The sequence below is a fragment of the Stegostoma tigrinum genome, chromosome 3 (genome assembly GCF_030684315.1).
Source record: "Stegostoma tigrinum isolate sSteTig4 chromosome 3, sSteTig4.hap1, whole genome shotgun sequence".
NCBI lineage: Eukaryota > Metazoa > Chordata > Chondrichthyes > Orectolobiformes > Stegostomatidae > Stegostoma > Stegostoma tigrinum.
The window spans coordinates 17,732,431-17,756,995 of NC_081356.1; the positions used below are offsets into that span (position 1 = coordinate 17,732,431).

The following is a 24,565-nucleotide window of genomic DNA, read 5'->3' on the forward strand; positions in this document are numbered from 1 at the left end:
CCCATCTCCATTTCTGCCTTTTTTTTCCGATCAGACAGGTCTTGAAAGTATCTCAGTAAGTACTTAGTTTTGACTGGTATCACTCTTGACTTTGAGTGAGAACATTATTGAAACTCTGTTCCAGAGATTTAAGTGTGTATTTAGGATAACAGTCCAGTGGATTACTGGAGAATTACTGCATTGCCGTTCAGATGAGATATTGAACTGAGCTTAGTCTGGTCAGCTGAGCATAAAATATCCCATGGTAGTACTTTGAAGAAGAACTGGGAAGTTCTCCACAGAAATGTGAGAAACAGGTGCAACAGTAGGCCATGGTGTCACAGCCGTGGTTTATTCTTTGTTCAACATGACCAGAAAAAGATTCTCCAGTAATTTATTCCATCACTATTAATAGAAGTTTGTGTGTCAGTCTGTTGGTACATTTATCTATATCATAACAGCTTCAGGCTGTTAGTAACTTTGAGGCTTTGAGTAGCTTTGAAAAATACCAGAGGTAGTAGGAACTGCCGATGCAGGAGAATCTGAGATAATAAGGTGTACAGTTGGGTGAACATAAGCAGCATCGGTGGAGCAGGAAAGATGACGTTTTGGTCCAGACCCGAAACGTCAGCTTTCCTGCTCGTCTGATGCTGCTTGGCCTGCTGTGTTCATCCCGCTCTACACCTCGTTAACTTGAAAAATACCAGTTTGTTTTCCTTCTTCATGCATTTCATTCCTGCTCTGGGGAGGTATTCCGCTTAGCATTGAGACATGGCAGTTATCAATAACTTCGTAGAGAAAGGGTTTTGATCTGTATTTCACCTTCTGTAACTCTGGGTGTTACTTTGCTGTCCAAAAGGAATAACCCATATATATGTTCTTTGTTAATCACTATTATTTTTATGTTAAGTCAAATTAAAACAAATGAAAGGGCCACGGTAAGGTTTTTTTTCACTTGTGTGAATTGTTACTAAATCCTTATATGTTCAGTGGTCTTCTGGCAATGTAGATAATATCCCAGCCCATAAACCAGAAGCTGTGTGCTCAGCTCCAAACTTCAGGACTTGATGGCCAAGGCAGGTGCATTTGTAACGGGGTCAGCTGGTTGCGTATAAAAGGAGGCCACTTGCCTTTCTGGGACTTAGGCGGAGGTCAACAGGGCTCTGCTACATGGTCTGGGGATGTAGCAGAAGGCCCTATTGATGTGGGCTAAATCTCAATGGAGACAGGAAGGGGCCCCTAATTCAGCACTTACATGGGTCACTTGGGCTCCCAATGGATTGTCAATCTACCAGCTTTTCCAATGCTAGCAAAATGATGTGGCAGCAGGAAGGTCTTGTAAAAATGTAAACCTATAAATTCCTTACTGCACAAATCTTGATATACCACTTTTTAACATGATTACATAATATTCTTTGTTTTTGCAGAACCTGTGCAAGGAGCAAACATCTCTTTCCTTTTAAAGCATGATTGAGGGTACTGGTGAACTATTGTTTTCAATAATTTTGTTCTTACAGAAAATCTTCCGTAGTTTAACCAGCTAAGTTGCTTTGACTGACATCTGGTGGGTGGGCAAGACTTTGTTCAAGTGAGCATACAGGCAACAGAGTTTTGAATGACCTCATATCTCCATACAATGTATTGGGAAGCTAGGCACAATACCATTGGAATAGCAAAGTTGCATTGTAATTGCACCAAACGGCACAGTAAGTTCCATGCTTTGTATCACCCTTGTGTAATTTATGTTTGTAAAACTTTGAACAAGTAGTTCTTGTAACATAGATTAGTGTTTAACTTGGGATGTTAGCTTTCCAACTCAGTTACTGCTTGATTGCACATGACATTTGTTGTGAAGTTTAGACTTGTTTTCTTCAGCTAGATCATTCCACTGTATCATAGCTGCTTCATTAAAACCCACCTGTAATCTTTATGATAAGTTCATAACATACCTGACAATGGCAAAGTGGAGAGACTTGTTAATTTTAGTTAAAGTTGGCTAACACATTGCTATGTGACTGGTGAGGCAGATTTTCTGAGATTTGAATTGAAAAAGATGATAGTTTGCCTTTAACAAATGCATCAGGAAAAAGCACAGTATTGAAAAATTCAAGATAAATGTAGATAGACTGTAGTTTATCTTCAGTGCTCTTTAAATAGCTGTTTAGTTTTAGTTGTTCGTACTTTGGCAATAAGTAGTAGGAAAACTTGTTTTTTCCTTTAGAATCATTATGAATAGAGTCATTTATCTCTGGATCTAACAGCCTGTGAGTAGAATAAGGATTAGAGTTGCAACCATTCAAGCCAGACTGACTGCTATTCAGTTTATTAAATAGCACATTGTAATTGATTGTTTTTTGTAATTAATACTGTAACTGTCTCAAACAGTGGCTTGTTAATGTTGAAACACTAGCTTCTATCCATTCAGACAGTCTATATATGAGGTAACATTGAAGTCTTCATGAGTTTTATGCCTTGTTTGAAATGTCTAATTTTGACAACTAACACTCAAAGTAAAAGATTAACTTTGTTTATATATTGCTTTACCTACTCTGTGAAGTTTTACCTCGACCATTTAAGGGAGATGGTAGCTAAATAGTAATGTCACTGGGCACAAAATCGAGAACGCCAGTCAAACGCTGTAGAGACATGGGTTCAAATTCCACCATGGCAGATGGTGAAATTTCAGTTTTATCTCTGGATTTAAAAGTTGGACTAATACCGACTGTGTTATTGATGTTAATTGCTGTTCAGTAATGTTCTTCATGGAAGGAAATCTGCTCTCTCCCACAGCAGTGTGGTTAATACTTAATTACCCGCTCGGAAATCACGGATGGGCAATAAATGCTAGCCTGGCCAGTGACCCCCAAATCCTGTGAACGAGTTTAAAAAAAAATCATACATGTTATCAGGAGCCTTTGAGCAAATTCCATGCTGCACCTGCATCTAACCAACCAGAAACACATTTCCAAAGTTCTGATTTTCTTTATAAATTGGCGCTAAGCTAGGCTTCCAGTATTCATCTTATAGAAGCTACTGGCAGAAACTGGAAGAGTAGTCTATCATTCAGTTATTTTTAAGCATGAAATGATACTTTTTTATTTGGAGATGTTAAGCCTTCCATGTTTTATTTTACATGTTCCCATGAGAAAACATTTAGAAAATATGGAGCAGACTGGGTGGGAAGGTGTGGAAAACCATTTAACACATTAAATTGTGAATAAAGTAAAATTTTGATTGGCCTGGAATTTCTTGGATCCATGAGACATGGAAGCTAAATTAGGTCGTTTGGCCCATTGAGCCTGCTCCACCATTTGAACATGAGTAATATGTCTCTGAATCCCATTTTCCTGCGAGGTCCCCATAAACCCTTCGTAATCAAGAGCCTACCTCTCTCTGTCTTAAACTTCATGACTTGGCCTTCACAGCCTCTACAGCGATGAGTTCCACAGATTAACAACTGTCCTGCTGAAGAAATTCCTCCTCATCTCAGTTGTGAAGAACCGTCCCATTACTCTGAGGCTGCTCCCTCGTGTCCTCGTCTCTCCTACTTGAGGAAAATGCATGTCCATTCTATCCAGGCCTCTTGGTATTCTCTAAGTTTCAATCAGGTCCTTCCTCATCTTTCTAAATTCCATCTTGTACAGACCTAGCATCCGTAACCACTCCTCACATGACAAGCCCTTAATCCCTCGGATCACTCTTGTAAGTCTTCTATGGATCCTGTCCTTCTGGTACATCCTTCCGCTGATGCAGGGCCTAAAATTGCTTGCAATATTCCAAATTTTGTCTGTGCAGAGCCTTATTTTGCCTCAGCAGTCCATCTCCTATCTTGTTTTTGAACTGTCTCAAAATGATTGCTAACATTGCATTTGCCTTTCTAACTGCCAACTGAACCTGCCTATTAACCTTAAGAGAATCCTGAGCCAGGATTCCTAAGCCCCTTTGTGCTTCAGATTTACAAAAGCCATTCCCCATTTAGAAAATAGTCTACACCTCCATCCTACTAAAATACATAACCTCACACTTCCCACGTTGTATTCCATCTGAGAATTGGCCCATTCTCCAATCCACTCCAGGTCCTTCTGCAGCCTCCACGCTTCATCAACATTACCTGTCCTTCCACCTACCTTTGTGTCATCTGCAAACTTAACAACAATGCTGTCAGTTCCTTCATCCAGATCGATCCTGTGTAACATAAAAAGTTACAGTCGCGACAAGGACCCCTACGGAACTCCACTAGCTACTGACTGCCAACCTGAAAAGGACTCCTTTATTCCCACTGTCTGCCTTCTGCCAGTCAGCAAATTCTCTATCTATGTCAGTACCTTTCTCCTAACATCAGGGGCACTTCTATTATTTAGCAGCCTCTTGTGTGGCACCTCGCCAAAGGCCTTCTGGAAATTAAAATAGATCACATCTGTTGGCTCTCCTTTGCTCATTAGTTTCTCAAAGAATTCTCAGTTTTGGCTGACATGACTTTCGCTTCACAAACCCGCGCTGACTCAGCCCTGTTTTACCATGCACTTCTGAGTATTCTGCAATCGCATCCTTAATAATGAACTCTAAAATCTTACCAACCACTGAGGTCAGACTACATGGCCTATTGTATCGGTATTGTGCCTTTAAGAGGGATTTGCCTTTGAACAGGGTTATTGTGGTTGGTCAGTGGGAAGGGTGAAGCGGATAGGTGAATAGGAAAATGGACAGGTTGGGACAGGGGTTTTGAAGCTGATGATGCAGGCACAACCACAATAACCCCCGACCTGCATCCACCACCTATCTCCATCTCACCTAAACTTCCTCCAGCCCATCCCCTTCCCTTCCCTGTTTATTTCTGGGCTTCCTCTCCTGCCCCATCTTGACAAAGGGTTTTGGTCCGAAACATTGACATTCCTGCTCCTTGGATGCCGTCTGACCGGCTGTGCTTTTCCAGCTCCACATTTATTAAAATTGGGATATGGCATTTTTGTGGTCTACATTTATCCGTGTTCAGTCCTAATTTAAATGCATCAAGTTGCATTGTGATTGGAGTTCTGCAAAGAAGTGACTGAAAATTTGGCTAGTTATAACATGGAAGTGGCATAAGTGTAATCAATAAACTTGTGTCTGCCAACATTGTGGTATAGAAGAGATGTAAATCATGTATTTGTGTGTATCCTTGATTGGGAAGAAATAGCACAACGTTGCTGTCGTGCTATAATGACGGTGGTGGAAAAATCTTGACCTTGGTGTGATATTGTCTGTCTAACTACACTTTCTGCATTTTCTATGCAAATGTATTGATCCAGGCCTGAGAAATTGATTCGATAATGCTACAAGGAAGTTCCTATTGCTGGTCTTGAGCCAATAGACTGGAGTGTGAAAACTTTATTTGAGATTACTCACTGGTTAATTGTTTTATCACATTTCCCTCCCAATGTTATCTGAGCAGATAAATAATTTTCAGGTAATGGCAATGTTTTCAATCACAGGGATGGGCTGATGTTACCTTATCTTTAATGTTCCTTTTGTTCCTCTGAAAATATTCTTTTGTAAGGTGTCTTTTCTGGCACTGCAAAAGAAATTTTTAAATATTAATTCCCAAAATGTACAGAGATGTTGGTGATAAATGTCTTCCTTATCCTTGAGGCAGCAAGTACCTAGAAGAAAATCATCAGCTGCTTTCCTTGATTTTCTATTCTATGTGTGTTAGAGTTTGGCTGTTATAATCTACAATAGGCTAGGAGTCTATTTAACCGTGCAGCTTTGATTAATCTTGCAGATGATAGTAGAAAGAACAAATTGTTAAGGCTGGACTGAGATTAAATGTTGGTCTGGTGCCTTTTAGCATGGATCTGAATTACATATAAGACTGAATAGTTTGATGGATTTAAAACACAGTATAAAAGAAAGCCAGTCAGCCTGTTTAGTCCATGCCAGTTCTCTGGAACAAGTATGTTTATAGCTGCTACCTTTTCCCTAACCATGCAGAGCAAATACAGGTTGTAAAGACTCGGAAGCAATTTACTGTTGCACACATGCAGTGTCTGAACCTATAATGGACACTACAATTCTTGTGTCTTTGATTGTATATTGCTCATTAATATACCGTCCAATATTGGATTCTTGTTGCATGGACTGCATCTCCATCTTGAGCAATTTTACTTAAGTAGATGATTAAGAGCTATTCGTCATCTTGTGACCCATAACAACCATCAGCTATACTTTGAAAACATTTCTGTCCTGAATATCTACACTTGAGTGAGGCTTTAAGTTGGAGTTTATCGTAATATTACAAAGAATGCAGTATCATTGCATTCGCCATTTCATTTGTTGTACTTTCCTCGTGTTCTCCTGTGAGCAAGATGGTTTTAAAAGATTACACACCCATATCAAAGATTAACAAACATTAAATGTTTACACACCTTTTATAGCTTAATGAACTACATAATCCTTGACCAAGCAACTTCAGAAAAAGCTTTCAGGGCATCCAAACATTGTACAGTTTAGCTCAGCGGCTTCCATAGGGAAAGAAGAATCTGATACTGGACAAGGAGAATATCTTATACTCACAGAACTATGTAAAGGTAAAATTAAATACTGGAATGGATATAAAATAATTTTGCTTACTACTTTGTGGACGCCGTTTGGTTGATGTTTAGTCTGACTAAGTGCAAAAGAAAAGTAATTGGCTTTTGTATAGAAATTCACAACTTGATACAGCGATAGTTACTCATCAATTGCTCTCTTTTGTTTCTAGGCCAGTTGGTTGAATTTTTGAAGAGGGCTGAAGCAAATAAACCACTGCCGTGTAACACGGTGCTGAAGATATTTTATCAGACTTGTCGTGGAGTGCAACACATGCACAAACAGAAACCACCAATCATTCATCGAGATCTCAAAGTAAGGAACTGCTTTTCACCCCTAGCACTGTCAGAATATGAGTGATATGATGATTGTAAAAATGAAGTTGCTTTTTTTAAAAAGGGAAGCACCTGAGTTTTCTGACTTATGGCAGAATTCTTCACTACATTTTTTTCAGATTTCCAAATGCTTATTGTAAAATGTAGCAATACTGAATGAGAAGGTTCATCTATGCCCTCATGATCTCAAGGCATGATTATTTCAAGCACTGTTTGCTGGTTTCCCACATTCTACCCTCTCAACTGAGTTCATGCAATAAGTGACTTAATTCGTAGCAAATGATGTTCACTTGTCACTTGTGAATTGGCTCCTGGTGAAGCGAAGTATCGATTTCTGTTTGTTCATCTTCAAATCCCTCCCCAGTTTTGCCCTAACCTTCTTGTAACATCCTTCAAACCCACAAATTTCCAGAATGCATGTAAAGACGTGTATTTCCAATTATAATTGCTTCACTTTGTTGCCTTTTATGTAGATGCTGAGATCTGGAAGTTTCTATCTGCACCTTTCTGTCACTCAACCTTGCTTTTCTTGTTTAGGAAATTCTTAAAAACAACCCCTTTGATCAGACTTGTCATCCGCAAATCTCATGTTCCCTTGATGCTGTTGAACTCTTTGGAAATGTTGTGTCTGTCCTGCCAAATCAAGACTCAATTTTATGGGGTTATCTTCATTTTAGTATGAGAATGTATACTTGCGTAAGCCTTAATGCTTTATTTGCATCTGAATCTGTTGTGGAGTCCAATTTGTGCTTTCTTTATATGCTGGTGAACTTGAACTACATGAATTGACTAAGGTTTAATATACATTAAACATATAGTCACAGTTTACTGTGAGGGGGCGGGGTTGGGTTCGATGGTGGTGGGGTGACAACAACAAAAGAAATCTAAAGTTTTATGATGAAACAATTTTTCTGCACTTTTTTTTCTGGTGAAATTTTAATATTCCTGTTTTTTTAATGACTTTTTTCTTGAACAGATTCGTTAATTTTTGCTGTTTTCCAATTTGATTGACCTTTCTGGAATTTAGGGAATTTTGGAAAATTAAAACATCATCTATCTTCACAACATCATGTATAGAATCCTTGACAGAAGTCACGTGACACCAGCTTATAGTCCCATGGGTTTATCTGAAATCACAAGCTTTCAGAGTGTTGTTGCTTAATTAGATGAAGGGAAGGGAAATGTGTAGGCACAGAATTCATAGATGGAGAGATAATTGCGAGGTAATTCCAGGTGATTAAGAGTGTCAAAAGATAGGACAAATGGTGTGAGTGGAGTGTTGACAAAACATCAAAAATAAGATGGTGCTAGAAACAAACCAAGTGGCTGCAGTAACGTGATAGAGTCGCAAGACAAGGGTCTAACCAAAGTAACAAGTAATTTAAACTGCGCAAGCTAGTTAAGGCAGAGAGCTCATAACAAGTTATTAAGGTGATGGTGCCAAAACAGAATAGTTAGGAAGATTTTGCAAACACAGAATAGTATGATTGGGTTACGTGTAGTGCGACGTGAACCCACGATCATGGTTGAGGCCGTCCTCTTGGAAATGGAACTGACCCATCAGTTTCTGCTCAGCCATTCTGCGATGTAGTGTATTTTGAAGGCCATCCTGGAGGACACTTTCCGAAGGTCGGAGGCTGAACGACATTGACCATTAAAGTATTCCCTGACTGGGACATGCAACAATCTCCAGGCAGGTGTGTTCCCTCCCAGTTGGGGAACAATTCAGCGGTCAAGAATGTTCAGCCTCCGGTCTTTTGGTAAACATCCTCCAAGGCAGCCTTTGAGATGCAAAACAGTGCAGAATTGCCGAGCAGAAATTGTTAACTAAGTTCCAAACCCATGAAGATGGCCATAACCTTGATTTTGGGTTCATGTCGTGCTACATGTAATCTCACTATACTGCTCTGTTTGTAAAATCTTCGTTAGACATCATCACCCTGATAACTTGTTATGATCTCTCTATCCTAATTAGTTTGTACAGTTTTGGATTGTTACTTTGGTTAGACCCTTGTCATGCGATTAATTTACCCATAATGTTATTCCAGCTATTTGGTTTGTTTCTAGCACTGTCATATTTTTGATCTTTTGTAATTATCTCTCTGCCTTAAGTAATTGGAACATAGGTTATCCTTTCACTTGCTATTCAGTTGGTGACATTTCACTTAGACCAGTTGACACTTCTGATTACCTGCAAAGACTTGTTATTCAGCCCGTTGACAATCCATTCACACCATTTATACTATATTTTGACACTCTTAATTACCTGGAATTGTTTTGCAATTATCTCCCTGCCTACAAATTCTGGGCCTGTGCGTTTCCCTCCATGTCACCTGACGAAGGAGCAGTGTTTTGAAAATTTGTGATTTCAAATAAACCTGTTTGGATTTTAACCTGATGTTGTGTGACTCCTGACTTTGTACACTCCAGCCCAACATTGGAACCTCCTCATCATTTTTTGAATACTTGGATGAAATCCGTAAAGTTCTTGTGACTTGCTCGTCTTTCTTCCTATGTTTTAGAACATAGAACAAAGAACAGTACAGCACAGCACTGGCCCTTTGGCCCACGATGTTGTGCTGACCTATTATCCTACTCTAAGATCAAACCACTCTGCATACCCTACATTTTATTACTATCCATGTGCCTATCCAAGAGTGGCTTAAATGTCCCTAATGTACCTGACTGCACTACCACTGCTGGCAGTGCATTCCATGCACCCACCCCTCTCTGTGTGAAGAACCTACCTCTGATATCTCCACTATACCTTCCTCCAGTCACCTTAAATTATGGCCCCTTGTAATAGTCATTTCTGCCCTGGAAAAAAGTATCTGGCTATGCAGTCTATCTATGCCTCTAGTACTCAGTACTATTTCTTAGTACTCATCCTCTGGTGATTGCAATTGTTTTAAATCCCCCACCTGCTTTCACTGCTTGATTTCAAAAATAATTCTTGTATGTCATTTCTATCTTCTACAACGAAGACAGCCAGACACAGTCTTGTTTGTTGCTTCACCATTCCCTTCTTCCCTACGTTTGACTGCTCAGACACACTATCTAGAGGACCTACATTCCTTTAGTTACTCTTTTAGTTTTTAAATACATGTAGGTATTTCTATCTAGCATTCTTTAATACTCTAATTTCTTCCTACAAATTACTTAATAGTCATTCCTTGCTGGTTTTTAAATTCAGCCCAATCTTCTGACTTAACACTAATCCTCGGACAATTACATGCTTTTTATTTCAACTTGGTTAATTAGCAAATGATGGTGCATCCTTCTCCCTAAGGCTGTCTTTCTGGAATGTATCTTCACAGAATGTTATGAAGTAGTTCCCTAAATATCTATCTCTGCACTTCTGCAGTTTACACCTTAGCCTAATTTCACAGCTCATTTGAGCTAGCTCCACCTTCATACCCTTGTAATTGCCTTTGTTTAATTTAAAATACTAATCATAGTTTTATTTTGGTTTTCCTCAAGCTGCATGCAAAAAGCAATCGTGTTATGACCACTACTGCTAAAGGGCAGCTTTACAAAGAGGTTGTTATGAGACTAATTTATTAACCCTCCCTCATTTTACACGACCTGTAACTAGAATAGTCTGTTCTCTGTGGTGAGCTCTAGAATGTCTTGCTGTTGGGAATTGTCCTGAGTACATGCACTAAACCCATCTTCCAGACCACCTTTGCTGATGATTCATCCATTCAATATTAAGATAAAAATCAGCCATGAACGTTTTTCTTACAAGATGAGATTATTTCTTAGTTTCAAAGAAGAGTCATATTGGACTCAAAATATTTGACTGTTTCTCCCTCCACAGATCCTGTCAGATCTGCTGGTTTCTCCACCACTTTGTTTATAATTCAGTTGTGCAGCATCCACAGTTTTTACATTTATCCTATTAATTCTTCCTGTGTTCTCCATTCCACAGCATTATTACAACTCCCACAATTGTTTTATTCCCATTGCTATTTCTCATCTCTACCCAAACTGATACAATATCTCAGTCCTTAGAGCTAAAGTAACTTCTCTCTTTTGTATTAATGGCATCCTTGATTAAAACAGCTGTGTGTCCACTCTTTTCTTATTTTCTGTTATTCCAAAATGGCATGTATCTTGAAACACCTAGTCCCATCATTAGTCACACTTCTTTTATGGCTGTCATTTCTTATTTCAATGGAGGATTGGTTAGCTGAGTTGGCTGGTGATGGCGCAGGTTCAATTCCTGGACTGGAGGAGGTTGCCATGTATGGCCCACTTTGCCTGAGGCATGGTGACCCTAAAGTTAAACCATCACCAGATGTTGTTCATAATGAGATGGTGTCAATTTTACCATTTACTTTAATCATTTCTAATTGAGTTGACAAGCCATCTGTTTTGTTCTAAATGCTATGGGCTTTCAGATACAGAGCCTTTAGGTTTTTGTTACTGTTTTGAAAACTCTAGCCATATGTAGTTTTCAGATTTGGTGTTTTATTCACCTTTCTGAGCGGTTAATGCTCTGCAGTTATAAATACGCTGATGGAATGTCCCACTGATCAGAAGGAAAACACTGTTATCAATAAAAGCATTTTTTTTGTTTGTACATTGCAACAAAAGTGAGGCATGACTAAATCAAAAATGTGTAGACCTCTTGGAAGTTTTTCCGGTAATCCCTTGGAAAAGTTATGCCTACATTAGTTTTATTTAAAGCATCACCCACATTGGATTTTTCAACTAAAAACCCAACTTAATTTGTTGGTATCACAGTATTATATTTGCTGATCTTAATTTTGCTCCATTGTTTCTTCTGTAATACAGGTTGAAAACCTCTTGGTCAGTCATCAGGGCACGATTAAGCTCTGCGATTTTGGCAGTGCCACAAGTATAGCGCACTATCCTGACTACACCTGGTCTGCACAGAAAAGAGCAATGGTGGAAGAAGAGGTACTTGGTACTTTAATTATTAATTAAGAATAACTACTGAATGTCACAAATCTATACAGTAACTATGACCAAAGGGAAAGTACTAGGGAAACTAATGCAGGGGATTGGGTGGGTGCATACCAACAAATATTTATCCTTCAGTTGGCATCATTAATGGGGCTAAAACAGGCTGGTTGATGGTTGCTGTCAGTCAAATCTTGCCTGGTGCGTATTGGCTATTGTGTTTCCCTATATTACAACTGACAACATTCCAATGTAACCAGCCCAGCTCGTCCCCTCCCCCCACTGCATCCCGAAACCAGTCCAACTTGTCTCCGCTTCCCTAACCTGTTCTTCCTCTCACCCATCCCTTCCTCCCACCTCAAGCCGCACCTCCATTTCCTACCTACCACCTCATCCCGCCTCCTTGACCTGTCTGTCTTCCCTGGACTGACCTATCCCTTCCCTACCTCCTCACCTATACTCTCCTCTCCACCTATCTTGTTTTCTCTCCATCTTCGGTCCGCCTCCCCCTCTCTCTCCCTATTTATTCCAGTTCCCTCTCCCCATCACCCTCTCTGATGAAGGGTCTAGGCCCGAAACGTCAGCATTTGTGCTCCTGAGATGCTGCTTGGCCTGCTGTGTTCATCCAGCTTCACACTTTGTTATCTTCCAATGTACTTAACTGGTTGCAAAGAACATAAGATGATAAAAGGTACCATTTCAGTAAAAGTGCTTGAATATTTAAAGTACTATTACAATAGTATGTAAAAGGGGAAAACAGATTAGAAAGATATAAAATGAAAAGGATAAGTGAACCCAGTATAGGTCCGTACAGTTTGAAATGAGGACACAGATAATGGAAAGCAAGGAATGGTGGGGTAATTAAACAAATACTTTGGGTCTGTTTTAATAGAAGAAGACATAAATAACGAACCAGGAATGTGAGGGAATCAAGGGTCTAACGAGAATGAATAATTGAAGGAAATTAGAATTAGTGAAAAATTTGTGCAGAAAGGCTGAAAAGGCCCCAGTGCCGATGATCTGCAGCCTAGAGTACTAAAAGAAGTCCCCAAGGAAATAGTGGATGTGTTAATTATCATCTTCTAAAATTCTGTGAATTCTGAAACAGACCTCTGAGAGAGTGGCAAATGTACTTCATTATTTAAAAACAAAGTAGAAAGAAAGCAGTGAATTATACATCAGTTAGCCTAACATCAGTTCTGGGAAAAAGCTAAAGTCTGTTACAAAGGAAATGACGACAGGATACTTTGAAAATATGATTGGAATTAGACAAAATCAACATGGGAAACTTCTGACAAACTTCTTGGAGTCTTTGTGGATTTATCTAGTGAAATTCATAAGGGGGAACCAGTGCTACTGAAGTATTTGGATTGTCAGAATGCTTTGGATAACATTCTACTCCCAATGAGTTTGCAAGTGAAAATATGTGGAGTTGGGGGTATACTGGCATGAATTGGGAATTGGTCAACAGACAAGAAACAGTGAGAAGGAATAAGTGGGTCCTGATTGAATAGAACTCAGTGGCTAGTGAGGTACCACAGGGATCAGTGCTTGTGTCCCAACTATTCAAAATTATATGTAAACAATTCGAATGAGGAAATCAAAAACAGTGTTTCCAAGTTTGCTAACACCAAACTCAGTGGGATTGAGTGGTAAGGATGATATGAAGAGTTTCAAGATGATTTAGATAAGTCGATTGAGTGAGCAAATGCATGGCCGATGTAGTATAACGTGGATAACTGTAAAGCTATTCACTTTAGTGGTATTATGACGGTGCAGGGAAGAGTGCTAGAAATTGAGATCCAGTATTCCATGAGTCGTCACAAATGTAAAAATGTAGAAGGGAAGAGAGAGACCAAAGTGAATTTAGTCTCCTTAGAAAATGAGGTTGGGGAAATAAAAATGGGGAACCAGGAAATGACAGAGGAAGGAGGTAAATATCAGCATGCATTAGTCTTCATGGTGGGATTAGCATATCAGTAGCTTTCCCAAAATACTAAATAATCAAGGGTAAAAGGGGGATAGCAGTTAAATACAGTAACTATGACTGAAGAGAGAGTACTGTGGAAACAATTGGAGTGACACAGTGATAAGTTCCCTGGATCTGATGTGGCACAGAAAGATTTAGGGGTCCTTGTGTTTGAATTTCAAAAAAAACATACAGGTTCAACAGGTAATAGGAAAGGCGAATGGAATCAGAGATAATGGGAACTGCAGATGCTGGAGAATGTAAGACAACAAAGTGTGGGGCTGGATGAACACAGCAGGATCTCAGGAGCACAAAAGCTGGCGTTTCTTGCCTAGACCCTTCATCAGAAAAGGGGGATGGGGAGAGGATTCTGAAATAAATAGGGAGAGATGGGGGAGGCGGACTGAAGATGGATAGAGGAGAAGATAGGTGGAGAGGAGAGTATGGGTGGGGAAGTAGGGAGGGGATAGGTCAGTCCGGGGAGAACGGACAGGTTAAGAGGGCGGGATGAAGTTAGTAGTTCGGAAATGGAAGTGCGGCTTGAAGTGGGAGGAGGGGATAGGTGAGAGGAAGAACAGGTTAGGGAGGCGGGGATGAGCTGGGCTGGTTTTGGGATGTAGTGGGAGGAGGGGAGATTTTGAAGCTGGTGAAATCCACATTGATACCATTGGGCTGCAGGGTTCCCAAGTGGAATATGAGTTGCTGTTCATACAACCTACAGGTGGCATCATTGTGGCATTGCAGGAGGCCTAGGATGGACATGTCGTCTGAGGTTTGGGAGGGGGAGTTGAAATGGTTCGCGACTGGGAGGTGCAGTTGTTTATTGCAAACCGAGCATAGGTGTTCTGTGAAGCGGTCCCCAAGCCTCTGCTTGGTTTTCCCAACGTAGAGGAACCCACACCAGGTACAGCGGTTGCAGTATACCACATTGGCGGATGTGCAGGTGAACATCTGCTTTATGTGGAAAGTCATCTTAGGGCCTGGGAAGGGGATGAGGGAGGTGGTGTGGGGGCAGGTATAGCACTTCCTGCGGTTGGAGGGGTAAGTGCCTGGTGTGGTGGGGTTGGAGGGGAGTGTGGAGCAGACAAGAGAGTCACGGAGAGAGTGGTCTGTCTGGAAGGCAGACAACGGTAGGGTTGGAACAATGTCGTTAGTGGTGGGGTCGGATTGTAAATGGCAGAAGTGTCAGAGGATGACACGTTGTATCTGGAGGGACTGTTCCACACAACCAACAAAGAGGCTGCTAAGGGGATGGCCATGGGTACCCACATGGGCCCAAGCTATGCCTGCCTCTTTGTAGGTTATGTGGAACAGTCCCTCTTTCTACACTGGCCCAAAACCCCACCTCTTCCTCCATTACATTGATGACTGTGTCGACGCCGCCTCATGCTCCCAAGAGGAGCTCGAACAGTTCATCCATTTCACCAACACCTTCCACCCCAACCTTAAGTTCACCTGGACCATCTCCAACACATCCCTTACCTTCCTGGACCTCTGTCTCTCCATCTCGGGCAACCACCTACAAACCGATGTCCATTTCAAGCCCACTGACTCCCACAGCTACCTGGAATACACCTCCTCCCACCCACCTTCCTTCAAAAATTCCATCCCCTATTCCTAATTCCTTCGCCTCCGCCACATCTGCTCCCAGGATGAGGCATTCCACTCCTGTACATCCCAGATGTCCTCGTTCTTCAAGGGCCACAACAACCCCCTGCAGTGGTCGAGAATGCCCTTGACCGTGTCTGCTGCATTTCCCGCACCTCATCCCTCACACCCCGCCCTCGCTTTAACCACCAAAAGAGAATCCCCCTCGTCCTCACATACCACCCCACCAACCTCCAGATACAATGCATCATCCTCCGACACTTCCGCCATCTACAATCTGACCCCACCACGAAAGATATTTTTCCAACCCCACCGTTGTCTGCCTTCCGGAGAGACCACTCTCTCTGCGACTCCCTTGTCCGCTCCACACTCCCCTCCAACCCCACCACACCCAGCACTTACCCCTGCAGCCGCAGGAAGTGCTACACCTGCCCCCACACCTCCCTCACCCCCATCCCAGGCCCCAAGATGACTTTCCACATAAAGCAGATGTTCACCTGCACATCCGCCAATGTGGTATACTGCATCCGCTGTACCCGGTGTGGGCTCCTTTACGTTGGGGAAACCAAGCGGAGGCTTGGGGACCGCTTTATAGAACTCCTATGCTCAGTTTGCAGTAAACAACTGCACCTCCCAGTTGCGAACCATTTCAGCTCCTCCTCCCATTCCTTAGACGACATGTCCATCCTGGGCCTCCTGCAGTGCCATAATGATGCCACCCGTAGGTTGTATGAACAGCAACTCATATTCCACTTGGGAACCCTGCAGCCCAATGGTATCAATGTGGATTTCACCAGCTTCAAAATCTCCCCTCCCCCCACTGCATTCCAAAACCAGCCCAGCTTGCCTCCGCCTCCCTAACCTGTTCTTCCTCTCACCTATCCCCTCCTCCCACTTCAAGCCGCACCTCCATTTCCTACCTACTAACCTCATCCAGCCCCCTTAACCTGTCTGTCCTCCCCGGACTGACCTATCCCCTCCCTGCCTCCCCACCCATACTCTCCTCTCCACCTATCTTCTCCTCTATCCATCTTCAGTCCGCCTCCCCCTCTCTCCCTATTTATTTCAGAATCCTCTCCTCATCCCCCTTTTCTGATGAAGGGTCTAGTCCTGAAATGTCAGCTTTTGTGCTCCTAAGGCGAATGGAATGTTGTCCACAGTCTTAAAGGAAATGGGAGTATAAAATAGATACGTTTTTCTAAAACTATACAAGGCACCAGTTAGACCATGCCTAGAAAACCATTTTGGTGCCTTGATCTAAAGAATAGCATGCTGGCATTAGAGGCAGTCCGGAGGAGATTAGTTGCATTGATCTTGGATATGGAGGGATTTTCTTATGAGGAGAGATTGAATTGTTTCAAGTCAAGAAGAATGAGAGGTGACCTTACTAAAAATTACAAAATTCTTAAGCGGCTCGACAGGGTAGTTGCTGAGAGGTTCTTTCTGCTTGTGGGTTGAGTCCAGGACTAGAGGACATAGAGGAAGGTGTACCCTGTTTGAAACACAGATGAGGAGGAATTTCTTCTCTCAGACAACAGTGAATCTGTGGATCTTTACCTTCTGTGGCAACAGTAATTGCATGGTTAATCTGTAATGTTTTCGGTCAGTGAATGTTGATGGTAAGGAATTTAGTTATGGTATGAATATCAAGGGAAAATCGTTGCGTTTTCTCATGTTGGAGTTCGTCTGTCCCTAGTACTTGTGTGGTGTAAATGCACTAGACACTTAACAGCTCAGGCGTGACTGCTGTCCAGGCCTTACAGTATGATGTGTTGGACTATTTCAGTAACAGAGGACTTGCGAATGGTGTGTAGTGCCGAGCATCATCAGTGAATGCAACTACTTCTGACCTTATGATGCACAGGAGAGAACAATGAAACAACAGAAGATATTTGGGCCTGGTTCATTATCCTGGTTTGAGATGTTTAGTCTCCAACAACCATAACCCTCTTTCTTTATGCCTGGTTGGCATCAGTCATCGTGTATTTGCTGCTGTTCTCCTTTGAATTCAATCCTACTATGGGTCCTTCATGTTAACAGATGAATCTGAATGAGCAGTAGGCCATTCAGCCCCTCAGACCCCTTCCACCTTTCAATAAGAGCACGTCTGATTTGCACCCTGAAATTTGCATTCCTGCCTAGACCAGATAACTTCTCGTAATTTGCCTAATAAAATCTATCTACCTCTGCCTTAAAAATATTTAAGGACTCTCTCACTTTTCAGGAAGAGAGTTACAAAGATCAATAACATTCTGAAAAAGAATTGTCTAATTTCTGCTTTAAATGGGTAACCCTGATTTTTAAACAGTGATTGCTAGTTCTAGATTCTCCCCGAAGAGGAGCTATGCTCTCCACATCATCCTTGTCTAGTTCCCTTAGGATTTTTATGTGTGTCATTTGAGTCTCCTCTTGCTGTTCTACAATCAAGCCTATGACATTCAAGCCTAGACTGTCCAACCTGTCCTCAAAAGATGACCTGCCCATTCCAGATATTTGTCTGGTAAACTGTCTCTGAACTGCCTTCAATGCATCTATATCCTTCCTTAAATAAGATAACCAATACTGTTCGCAGTACTCCAATGTGGTATCACCAGTGCTCTGTATAACATTTAGAAAGCAGTGGCAGGATCAAACAGAGTCAGCAAGGATTTATGAAGGGGAAATCATGTTTGTCAAATCTTTGAAGATGTGACCAGTAGAGTTGACAAGGGGGAGCCAGTCTGTATAGTATATATCAGAAAACATTTGACAAAGTCCCACATAAGAGATTATTGTGCAAGATTAAAATGCATGAGATTGGGGAAACTCTACTGAGATGGACAGGAAACTGGTTAGCGGAGTGGAAACAAAGAGTAGGAATTAATGGGTCCTTCTCACATTGGCAGACAGTAACAAATGGGGTTAGCGAGTTTTGAGAAGATTTGTAGCTCAGGTTCACTTTCTGGATGTGAGTTTGCTTGCTGAGCTGGAAGGTTAGTTTTCACATGTTTCGTCATGTGGTGATGAAACGTCTGAAAACTAACCTTCCAGCTCAGCGAGCAAACTCACATCCAACAAATGGGGTGCCACAGGGATCAGTGCTGGGATCCTAGCTATTCTCAATATGTATTAATGATTTGGATGAGGGAACAAAATGTATCATCTTCAAGTTTGCAGATGATACTAAGTTGGGTGGGAGGGTGAAGGGTGACAAGGATGCAGAGATCCTTCAGCATGATCTTGACAGGTTGGATGAGTGGGCAAATCAATGGCAGATGCAGTATAATTTGGTTAAATATGAGATTATTCATTTTGGCAGCAAAAATACGAAGGCAGATTGCTACTTGAATGGCTGTAAATTGGGAGAGGGGAGTGCACAGCGGGACCTGGGCGTCCTTCTGCACCAGTTGTTGAAGGTAAGCATGCAGGTGCAGCAGGTGGTAAAGAAGGAAATTCTTTGTTCTCTATGCATTTCATGGGATGTGGGTGTCGCTGGCTGGCCAGCATTTCTTGCCCATCCCGAGTTGCCCTTGTGAAGGTGGTGTTGATTTACCTTCTTGAACCACTGCATTCCTCCTGCTGAGGGTTGACCCACAGTGCTACTAGGGAGGAAGTTCCAGGATTTTGACCCAGTGACAGTGAAGGAACAGTGATATATTTCCAAGTCAGGATGGTGAGTGACTTACAAAGGTACTTGGGTGCAGTGGTGTTCCCATATATCTGCTGCCCTTGTCCTTCTAGATGGAAGTGGTCGTGGGTTTGGAAGTTGCTGCCTGAGGATCTTTGGTGAATTTCTGCAGCGCATCTTGTAGATAGTACACACTGCAGTTACTGAGCGTTGGCGTTGGTGTTGGAGGGAGTGAATGTTTGTGGGTGTAGTGTCAATCAAGTGGGTTGCTTTGTCCTGGATGGTGTCAGGCTTCTTGAGTGTTGGGGCTGCACTCATCCAGGCAAGTGCACTCCTGACTTGTGACTTGTGGATGGTGGACAGGCTTTGAGGAGTCAGGATGGCAGATGCACGGTATGTTGGCCTTCATCGCGAGGTGTTTCGAGTAAAGGAGCAGGGATGTGTTGTTGCAGTTATACAGGGCCTTGCTGAGACCACACCTGGAATATTGTGTACAGTTATGGTCTTCTTTTCTGAGGAAGGATGCTCTTGCTGTTGAGGGAGTGCAGGGAAGGTTTACCAGGCTGATTCCGGGGATAATGGGTCTGATGTATGAGGAGAGATGGACTATGTTTTTGCTGGAGTTCAGACGAGTCGGGGGTGGTGGATCTCATAGAGACGTATAAAATTCTAACAGGACTAGGTAGGATAGATGCAGGAGAGTGTTCCTGATGGTGGGTGTGCCCAGAACCAGGGGTCACAGTATGAGGATTCAGGGTAGACGATTTAGGATGGAGATGAGGAGACATTTCTTCATCCCAAGAATGGCGAGCCTGTGGAATTCATTACCACAGGAAGTATTTGAATCCGAAACATTGAATGTATTAATGAGGCGACCAGATATAGCTCCTGGGGTGAATGGGAACAAAGGTTATGGGGTGAAAGCAGGATTCGGCTATTGTGCTGGACGATCAACCATGATCGTGAAAAATGGCGGAGCAGGCTCATAGGGCTGAATGACCGCCTCCTGATCCTATCTCGTCTGTTTCTATAACTCCTCTACCTTGACATTCAGTTCCCTTTACTATTTACTTGTTGTACCTGCATGCTAATCTTCAGGGATTCATGCACAAGGACACCTAGAACCCACTGAATTTCGGAGCTCTGCCATCTCTGGACAATTTCCCATTTTCCCCCTGTTATACTTCATTTCCCACATCATTGCCTACTTACTTAACCTATGTATGTCATTTTGTAACTACCTTGTGTCCACTTCACAGTTTATTTTTCCACCCATCCTTATATCGTCAGTAAATTTGGCTACTATACCTCCAGTCCCTTCAATCACGTAATTTACATAAACTGAACAGTTCAGGCCCGAGTACTAATCCCTGCGGAGTACCACTCATTACATTTTGTAAACCTGAGAAATGACCCATTTATACCTTGTCTCCGCTTCCTGTTGCTTCCCATCAATCTGCTGTCTATGCCTGTGTGCTGCACTCAAAACATGAATTTTTATTTTCTGCAATAACCTTTCATGTTGCACCTTATCAGATGCCTTCTGGAAATGTAAATACTGTACGTCCACCGGTCCCTCACCCACAGCACACATTGCCTCCTCAAAGAGCATTAATAGGTTGGTCAAACATGATTTTTCTTTCAAAACAATCATGTTGACCGTTTTGACTATTGACTTTAAAAATCTTATTTCAGTAATGTTATTACTTTTATTGTATTATTGTGGCTGTCAGCAGTAACTCATTTGGTAGCACCTATGCTTCTGTGTTACGTTTGCATATTTGCCTGTTTAAGCTTGACTTACAAAAATCAAGGCTGACTCTCTACTGCAGTATGAGAAAATATTGGGCTGTCAGTAGTGCTTAGTTTGGATGAAAAATGAAACTGACGCCTATTTGTCTGCACACATGGATGTCAAAGTTGTCATGGCACCATCTTGAAGAAGAGCAGAGGAGTTCCCTAATGGTGCTTCAGACATCACATTTAGATATCCATATGTTGAACTAGGCAGTAAAAGATTTTCGGAGATTTTGAAAGGTTTTGTTGTAAGACTGTAGTGTAGTCAGCTTTCACTTTCCCTTCTCGTCCATTTCCCTGTCCAGAAACTGAGACCCTGCTGGAGCAGTGCTCAGTTTTTAAAATGTGAATGAACCTGCCATTAAATTACCTAATTATCTAATTAGCAAACACTATCCCTTGGGACAGTGTAACCAAGAACTCAGCTCTTTTTGTTTGCTTTTTCATTCAAACTTTTATTAGCAAGTTTGCTGATACATAAATCTTTGGAAGGGATCAGATTCCTCAGCCACTGCTTATTGATGCTTCAACTCCTGTAGTCAGCAAACTTCAGAATAAGGTGTTGTGGCCTCAATTCCCTCCAGCTACTGTTTACACGCAGGATCCACAAGGACATTACCAAGTACTGACCTCTCCATCTTGGTCTTCCTACAGACGCAACAGGCGTACTTGGCTTGTTGACTGATTGTGAACTTCTGCATTAGTTTGCAAAGGTTGCTGCATAGTAGATTTATTATTCCTTCATGATACCAACCTTCTTCATTTACTTTGTCACCTGCCTGTTTGGAGCAGAGCAGAACGCAAATGTTTTTTGCTGAGAGTTCATTGTTTTTTAATACATATATAAAACTTCCACCAAGTTACATGATTTGCTAATTAAACGAACAATTGACAAACAGTGCCCAAGCTCAGCTTTTAATAATTTGTTCAGACAGGTGATTACACACTTCTGGACGAGGTGAACCTGTGTCTCCTGGTTCAAAGGTTGGTACATTGCACCACAAGACACCTATAGAAAGCTTTACTCTTTTTCACTTATCAACTTCTTCAGCGATGTTGTTACACTTCTCTGGAACAGGTTTGACTTGAACCTGGGTCAGGGTAGTCTGACTACCTGTCAACCCTGGAGCTGATCTGTTTAAGATTTAAGGCTGTATTTCTAATTCAGCTAGTGTCCAGTATCTATTTGTAAATCAGAATCCAATGATTCTGGTTTTTGGTTTGTGCTTCAGTAATCAAAATGGATCACATTACTCTATGTCTGGTCTGGTCGTTGTTTGTAAAATCTTAACGTGGCTTATGGGATTCATATTTCATAATTTTCGACTTTTGTTTGTATATGCTGTTTTGTAACCTCTAGCCTTATAATCTCTAATAGGAATTGATTTACCTTCTGAAGTAAAATGGAATTATGTTGTCAATGATACTCATACTAAGTATCAATACGTATTTTCATTTCAACCGTGACAAATAATGAAACATAAACTCGCTTTTTGTTTTGTCTTTGTTTACTAGATTACAAGAAACACAACCCCAATGTACCGGACACCAGAAATAATAGATCTTTATTCTAACTATCCAATCAATGAAAAACAGGATATATGGGTACGTTTGTATTTGTTAATTCAGTTTTATATTCATTTGCGAGACATAGAGATGGCTGGTACAGTTAAATTTATTGCACATCCTTAATTGCTTTTCAAAAACTGTTGGTGAAATGCCTTGAATACAACTAAATGTCTTGCTAATTGAAGATTTAATAATATTGTTGTGGACCTGGAGCCACGTGTAAGCCATGTCGGCTAAGGACAATAAGATTTCTTTCTCGAAAGGATTTAGTGAACCAGATCAACCTTTACAACATTCAGTAGCAGCATGGTCACCGCGTCTGATGTCAACTGTTGATTATAGATTTATTCAATTAGTTCAGTATAAATTATCCAGCTGCTATGGAGGGATCTGAACTCTTGTCTCTGGATTATTAGATGAGTCAAACATGCTCTGTCTTTTATAAATCTGTGCTAGTTCTTCAAGTTCTAATTGATTTGTTTGGAAGATTATGGCAAGTCTTTCTGTTATCTTCACTCCCAACTCCTTGAACAACCTGAGATGGAAGCTATCTAGACTAGGTTACTTGTCAACACTAATCGGAGCAACATTTCAAGTGCGCTTTACCAGGAAATTTTCACCCCAATCATTACCTCTGCCATCTTCATATCTTCTGCTATTTTGTCAGCATCCTCTCCTCAGTAACAGGTACCGGTTACTTAGTAAGGGAACTGACCTTGCCCTGTGACTCTATGCATACACATATCACCTTCTTTGATCCTACAAAGGATCACTCCATCTGACAGACCTGCTTGTTACTTACATGCCTTTAGAAGCCTTTTGGAGTTGTTTTTGTTTTAATTGCCATTCTGTCTCTGCCAGTCTTATTTCCCTCTTTACTTCCTCTCTCAATTTGTATTTGGCTTGCTTCTCAGTTGAAAAATTCATCTGACATGCATTCATCATAATCTACATCTCCCTTTTCATCTCTTGTTGGTTCCCTCTTAGCATACTTGAAAGATTTTCTCTTTGCTGTTCCATTACTCATCATTGTGTCGGTTTTTAGTTTCCTTTCACCCTGGATAGATCACTTCTTGTTCCACTGAAGTTAATCCTTTATGCAAGTTCTAGTTCCATTTCTCCTTGCTCCTCTCCATTACTAATCTAAACCTTAGGTACAGTGATTACTCTTACCAACTATTTCTCCCATAGACCTCTTAGAGATTATGTCCTCTGATCCTAGACTTTCCCACAAGATAGTCAAGCCCCTAAGAATCTTCTATATTTCAATAAATTTGTTTCCTTCTGTCCTGAGCTCCAATGAGTGCAATCCAAATCTTCTCAATCTCTCCATGTAAAAAAGTCTAATCAACCTCGTGAATCTTCTCTGGGCTGGCTCCAATGCCAATATGTCTTTATTCAGAAAAGGGGCTAAAACTGTGCTTGTTGTTCCATTTGTACTCTGGGAAGTGACTTGCATAGTTTCAGCAAGATATTTTTATAGTCCATTCCCTTTAGATTAGATTCCCTACAATGAGGAAATAAGCCCTTCGGCCCAACAAGTCCACACTACCCTTTGGAGCATCCCACCCAAACCCATCCCCCTATAACGCACACACCCCTGAACACTATGGGCAATTTAGCATGGCCAATCCACCTAGCCTGCACATCTTTGGACTGTGGGAGGAAACCGGAGCACCCGGAGGAAATCCATGCAGCCACGGGCAGAATGTGCAAACTCTGCACAGACAGTTGCCTGAGGCTGGAATTGAACCGGGGTCCCTGGTGCTGTGAGGCTGCAGTGCTAACCACTGAGCCACCGTGCCGCACCATCTTTAAAATAAAGACTGACATCCCAATTACCTTCCGTACCCCCTGCTGAACTTGGATACTACATGATTTTTATGATTTATGCATCAGGACTGTCATATACTTCTTTGCTCCAGATTTCTACAGTCTTTCTCCATTACAATAAGATTCTGCTCTTCCTTGCTTTGTATCAAGGTGCATAACTTCATGTTTTCCTACATTATATTCCATCTGCCAGTTCTTACTTAATTTATCTATATATCTGTCTGTAGACTCTGTACCATCCTCGCTACTTGCCTTCTCATCTAATTTCATATCACTTGAAAATTTGGCGACAGTAAATTTAGCGCCCTTACCAAGTCACTGCAATATATTGAAAAATAATTGTGACCCCAGCACTAATCTGTGTGGTACTAG

The 24,565-nt window shown here is 41.5% G+C and overlaps 1 protein-coding gene across 5 annotated transcripts in view; it reads left to right on the forward strand.

Annotated features, from left to right (window-relative positions):
• Positions 1-24,565, forward strand: part of gak (cyclin G associated kinase) — a 118,279-nt gene that overhangs the window by 23,812 nt on the left and 69,902 nt on the right. For 3 of the 5 annotated variants that reach the window (XM_048526970.2, XM_059643646.1, XM_059643647.1), the window contains exons 4-7: positions 6,431-6,545; positions 6,719-6,861; positions 11,682-11,807; positions 22,307-22,396. In XM_048526970.2, coding sequence (XP_048382927.1) covers positions 6,431-6,545; positions 6,719-6,861; positions 11,682-11,807; positions 22,307-22,396 — 474 coding nt within the window. Of the gene's footprint in view, positions 1-1,430; positions 1,456-1,576; positions 1,686-6,430; positions 6,546-6,718; positions 6,862-11,681; positions 11,808-22,306; positions 22,397-24,565 lie in introns of those variants that run through there. The other 2 variants (XM_059643649.1, XM_059643648.1) reach the window with 2 other exon arrangements.